At 35.7% G+C, this 5,084-nt stretch overlaps 1 protein-coding gene across 1 annotated transcript; it reads right to left on the minus strand.

Moving 5' to 3' along the window:
* Nucleotides 1–2,698: 2,698 nt before the first annotated feature.
* On the minus strand, nt 2,699–4,870 carry LOC127085378 (chlorophyll a-b binding protein P4, chloroplastic). The gene is made up of 3 exons (NM_001426898.1): nt 4,583–4,870; nt 3,286–3,701; nt 2,699–3,201 (listed from the first exon to the last, which is right to left on the minus strand). Exons 1-3 carry the CDS (start codon nt 4,786–4,788, stop codon nt 3,065–3,067), a joined length of 759 nt encoding a protein of 252 aa, NP_001413827.1. The 5' UTR covers nt 4,789–4,870; the 3' UTR covers nt 2,699–3,064.
* Between the last annotated feature and the right edge of the window lie 214 nt (nt 4,871–5,084).

Below are 5,084 nucleotides of genomic sequence, written 5' to 3' on the forward strand. Positions count from 1 at the left end.
GCGAGCATAAAATTTCTTCTTCTCCGCCTTTTTCTTCTAAAAAGTTATCTCTATCCATAACATTCTTCGAGAATCTACACTCAGATGCATAGTGTTCGATCTTGTTGTAGTTGAAGCACTTGATTTGTGATTTGTCACACCTCGACCATGAATTTCCTCTTCCACGACCTCTTGTTTCTTATGGATTCACACTTATTTCTCCATTGTTATAGTAGTTGTTGTAACCACATCTTCCTTCTCCTCCATGCCCACGATCTTAGTCACGACCTCGTCCTCTTTGGCTCTTATAATTCGCATAGTTTTCTTCCTTTATGTTGAGTTGTAGTAGTTGCTCCATAGCCTCCTTTTGTTTTCTTCATATGCTTGTAAGGAACCCATGAGTTGCTCAATAATCATGGTCTTTAAATCCATGTTTTCTTCAATGTTGATAACAATGAAGTCAAAATTTGGATTTAAAGTGCGAAGTATTTTCTCCATGACTTTCACCTCATTAACATCTTTGCCATTTCTTTTAAGTTGATTGACTACGACCGATACTCGATAAAAATAATCAGAAATTGACTCAGAATCTTCCATAAATAAACGTTCAAAGTCACCTCTAAGAGTTTGAAGACGAATATTTTTGACCTATTCCACTCATTTGTTGCAAGTTTGAAGCTTGTCCCATGCTTCTTCGGTCGTCGTTGCATTGAAGATCTTCTCAAATGTATCTTCATCCACCGATTGATAAATGAGGAAGAGAGCTTTCTTGTCTCTCTTTCTTGACTCCTTCAATGTCTCCTTTACACCTTGGCTTAACGAGGCTTCATCTTGCTCCTTGAAGTCTTTCTCAATGATATCCCACATATCTTGAGCTCCTAGTAGCGTCTTCCTTTTGATACTCCAATTGTCATAGTTGTTCTTTGTGAGTATCGGCATTTGGAAAGGAAAACCTCCATTCGCCATTTTTTTAGGATCTTGAAGCTATGATGCCACTTTGTTGGAAATAAAGTCTTTTTGTATTTAGGGAAAGTGTGTGGGAATATTAGAGGCTAGAATAGAAACTTGATAGGTAGGGGAATTATTTATGGAAGAGAGGACTTTATATTTTTGCTTGATACAAAAGTGTAGGATAACATCTCTATTTATAATACTCTAAGAACTCTATACACACTAATTCTAGAGAGTTCTCAACTCTAGACATTCAAAGAGTATTCTAGAAAATATTACAACCCTAAGAAATATCTAGACACTCCAAATACTACAAGAGTTTTCTAGAAACATTACCCAAAATTTACTAAACCCAAAATAACTAAGCCCAAAAATCAAATAATAAGATTAGGCATAAATCAAGTTTAATATTTCAACAATTATGACCCTCTTAATTGATTGCTTTCGACTAAATCCATAGTTATCATTTCCTCAACAACTTTTGGAGTCATCAACATCCTCTTTTTCTTCATTCAACTCAATGCAAGACTTGTTAGCAACTACAGGATAATTACCATAGTGTTGAGGAAAGTCATGTTTCCTATAACAAGTGTCAACAATGTGATCATTTCTTCCACAATGTCTACAAACTTTCTTATTGCCAGATGTGAATGAACAACCATTCTCATGGCCTCTTCCTTGAGGTATATGATGATCAAATGCATTGATAAGAATGTTGGATTCATCTGATATATAATTCTTGAATTGGCATTTGTGTTGCATAACCATAAAGAAAATCTTGTTTATGCTAGGCAAAGAATTCATAAGCAGAATTTGAGAACGTACCAAATCAATGGAATCATTCAATCCTGTAAGGAATCAGATTGAACAAATGATATCGTGTTGATGTTTTGCATTGCTCAATCCTATAATGCATATATAACAATGTGAACAAAAGCAAGTAGGAATAGGAAAGTATTCTTCAAGTTCTTCCCAAAGAACTTTCAAAGCAGTGTAGAATTCTAAAACTGAATGTGATTCTTTCTTCAAATTGAAAATGTCGCATTGTAGCTCAGAGATGCGAATATAATCATATTGTGAAAAATATTCTTTGAGTTCATTCCACATGCCAAGATTTTCAAGGAAAATGATTATTTGAGCGATTGATTCTTCAATAGAATTCATAATCCACGAATGTGAACTAACATGTTGTATCGATTCCATGCTTTGAAGCTTGGATCAAACTCCTTTGGAATTGGTATTGATCCATCAACGAAATCGAACTTATTTTGCTGCCAAGTGCACATCCCATAGACCTTGCCCATGCATGATAATTGGAATATGTAAGAACTAGTGTAACTGACACTGGTGAAGGACCATATAAAGGATGAACGTACTATGGTGAATATTGGAAATGAATAGAAAACGATTATTCGATGTGCAGCAGAGCTCTACTATCATCTTGAAGTTTTATATGAGCATGGTAAAAGCGAAGAAAGATAGAGTTTAATGAAGAAGAGAGAAAATTGGAAGAATTTTTCATTGAATCTAATTTGCAAGTTAGTTACCTGCTAGATTCTATATCGAATCCTAACAGTTGTGATACTCTACTAGACGTGCATCTCAAATGCAAGACGTGCATCTCAAGAGTGGTGGAACTATTGGTCATCGATAGCGTTAACACAAACCTCTATATTACTTCGATCTACCTAGACCAGTTTGAAACTACACATCAATCATGTACTACTGGGACAAGTATCACTGCTTTGTATAATGAGAATGACTATCATAGGATAAGCATTAATATATTATACTTAAAATGAATTTTTTAGTTCATAATCTCATATGGATGTGAGTTCATTTCAAAACCCTCTCCAAGTATATTTCAATGATTCTGTTGAAAGAATTCTCTTATGCTTATCACTTGAAATGAAAACAAAAACATGAAACATGCAAAATAGAGAGACCCTTAATTTCTTGTCAATAGGCTCGAGAATATAAAAGAACAATATAAAACCATCTCAGTTCTTCTGTACATGAAAATAGATTAAGGATTCTTAACAATCATGCCCAAATGTTTTTCAAAGTTCATCCATTCAGGATTTACATGAGAAGAACATAGGCTTTCATGCCATTCGGTAATAATACAAACATTCTAGTTTCCACCCAGTGTTTGAACAATGGTGTTGTGCCATGGATCAGAAATGTGCTGCAACAAGTTATCAAATGGTCCTTTTCCTGTCACATTGTGCTGAATTATAAATCCCAAGAATGCCAACATTGCCAATCTCCCTGCAAAGTAAAACACAGTTAATGATCTATCGATTATGATCGATTGGTAAACCAGAAGACTTTAGAGACATTAAAAATATTTACCATTTGCAATTTCCTTCTCTTTAGCCTCCAAAGTTGGTGCGAAGTTCAAAGGATTAAAGATCCCGCCAGGGTAACCAACCTCGCCTGCGGGCAAGCTGTATTGCTTAAAGATAGGATCTTGGTTAACACTGCCAGGGTTTTTAATGTCTTGCCATCTTCTAATCTCGACATAATGGAACAAAATGAACTCGATCACGAAGAGTGTTGAAGATGAAGCAAAGTATTCTTCTTTCCCTGCGTCATACCATTTCGGAACATTGATGATTCCAATGCTTGTGAATACCTCAGGGAGTAACATCCCTGCAACACCCAACATTGCCCATCGCCCGTTCACTAGCTCGGCTTGAACAAACCACCTCAAATTCTCTGGATCCTCCGCAAGTCCCAATGGATCAAATCCGTTGTCTCCGGGAAGACTAATAGCATCACGAAACAAACAAGTTAACAAATTAGTCTAACTATAAAGAATGTCTTCATTTACACAATCTAAGTCGTTGATATTCAACTCAGATAAAGGGCTAATCTTCTACAACATGACAATTTGAAATCACATTTCAAAATTCCTAAAACAAAAATTCTTAGAGGTGCCTATACTAAGTGACAATTCCTCAAACAAATACTCTTTCAACACGATCCAGTAACTCTAAAAAGATCAATTCTCTATAAGACTTAAAATGAGTATTATTAAGAGTCTCACATTAAACAATACGTGACCTCAACATATACTTATAAGTGTTCGCATTCTTCACCGAACGAGCCTAATGATTTAAGTCATTACTGACTAGATTTTCGCATGGGACAATATATGGGCTACACATATATTTATAAGTCAGGACAATCTTCACCTCTCCTCTCCTGAGTTCTATTAAAATGATAAAGACACCCCTTCTAATTTTAAAATATACAGTAACCTCCTATGAGGTCTATTCATAAAACATTATACCCTGTCTACTTTTTAATGACAGTATAGATGACATTTACTTACAGATTTTATCAATCACTCAACAAAAGCCATTGATATATGTAAGTTCAAGAGAGGTTATTGCATATTTTAAAACTAGAAAGAGTTTCACTCTCAAAAACCGTAGGTATAGATGACATTTACTTACAGGTTTTATGTTTTATGTATCAGAGCCAAATTCAAGATCCCTTAGGCCACTGTTGGGCACAAACACAATTTTATCATGGTTTCAGAGTCAAGTTCAAGATCCCTTGTGCCACTATTGGAAACATATGATTACTTACTAATGTCTATGTGAGTGTTTCATTATGCTACAAAATAGATAAGTTTACATACCTGCCAGTTAGGTAACCTGGGGAGGCCAAACCTGGCAACCACTCTCCTTTCTTAGCTTCAACTTTAAAAGAAGCAGAAGGTGAACATCCAACAGGCCTAAAAGCCACTCCTCTGTTCAACTTCCCGGAAGAACCACCAAGAAACCTTGATTTCAAACCACATGGCCCAAAAATCGCGGCGGAAGCTTGTGTAGTAACGGTGGCCATGATAAACCACTAGTGATCGTGGTGGTGACAAAGAAAAAAAAGAGTGAAAACGCAAGATGAAAATGTTTTTGTTGTTGGTTTTGTTTTGAGCATGGGTTGTTGTTTCATATGTATTTAGTTTCGGAACCATTCATGTGGTTGTGTTTCTCTGTTTATGATCTACCGTTGGTTTGCACGATATTTAGGATCTAACGGTGGATATGCGTTGAGGCTTATCCTTTTATCTTAATGTTATATCCACAAATCTATTTGTTCGTTGTTGTTGGCTGGGAAAAGATTCTGTGGGGTCGTGAAAC

Source organism: Lathyrus oleraceus, chromosome 5 (genome assembly GCF_024323335.1).
Source record: "Lathyrus oleraceus cultivar Zhongwan6 chromosome 5, CAAS_Psat_ZW6_1.0, whole genome shotgun sequence".
NCBI lineage: Eukaryota > Viridiplantae > Streptophyta > Magnoliopsida > Fabales > Fabaceae > Lathyrus > Lathyrus oleraceus.

Coding starts and splice junctions, on each gene's coding strand:
- LOC127085378 (NM_001426898.1), bottom strand. CDS start 4,788: ATGGCCACCGTTACTACACAAGCTTCCGCCGCGATTTTTGGGCCATGT. Junction 3,702..4,582: donor CCAGGTTACCTAACTGGCAG/GTATGTAAACTT, acceptor TGATGCTATTAG/TCTTCCCGGAGACAACGGAT. Junction 3,202..3,285: donor AGAGAAGGAAATTGCAAATG/GTAAATATTTTT, acceptor TTTACTTTGCAG/GGAGATTGGCAATGTTGGCA.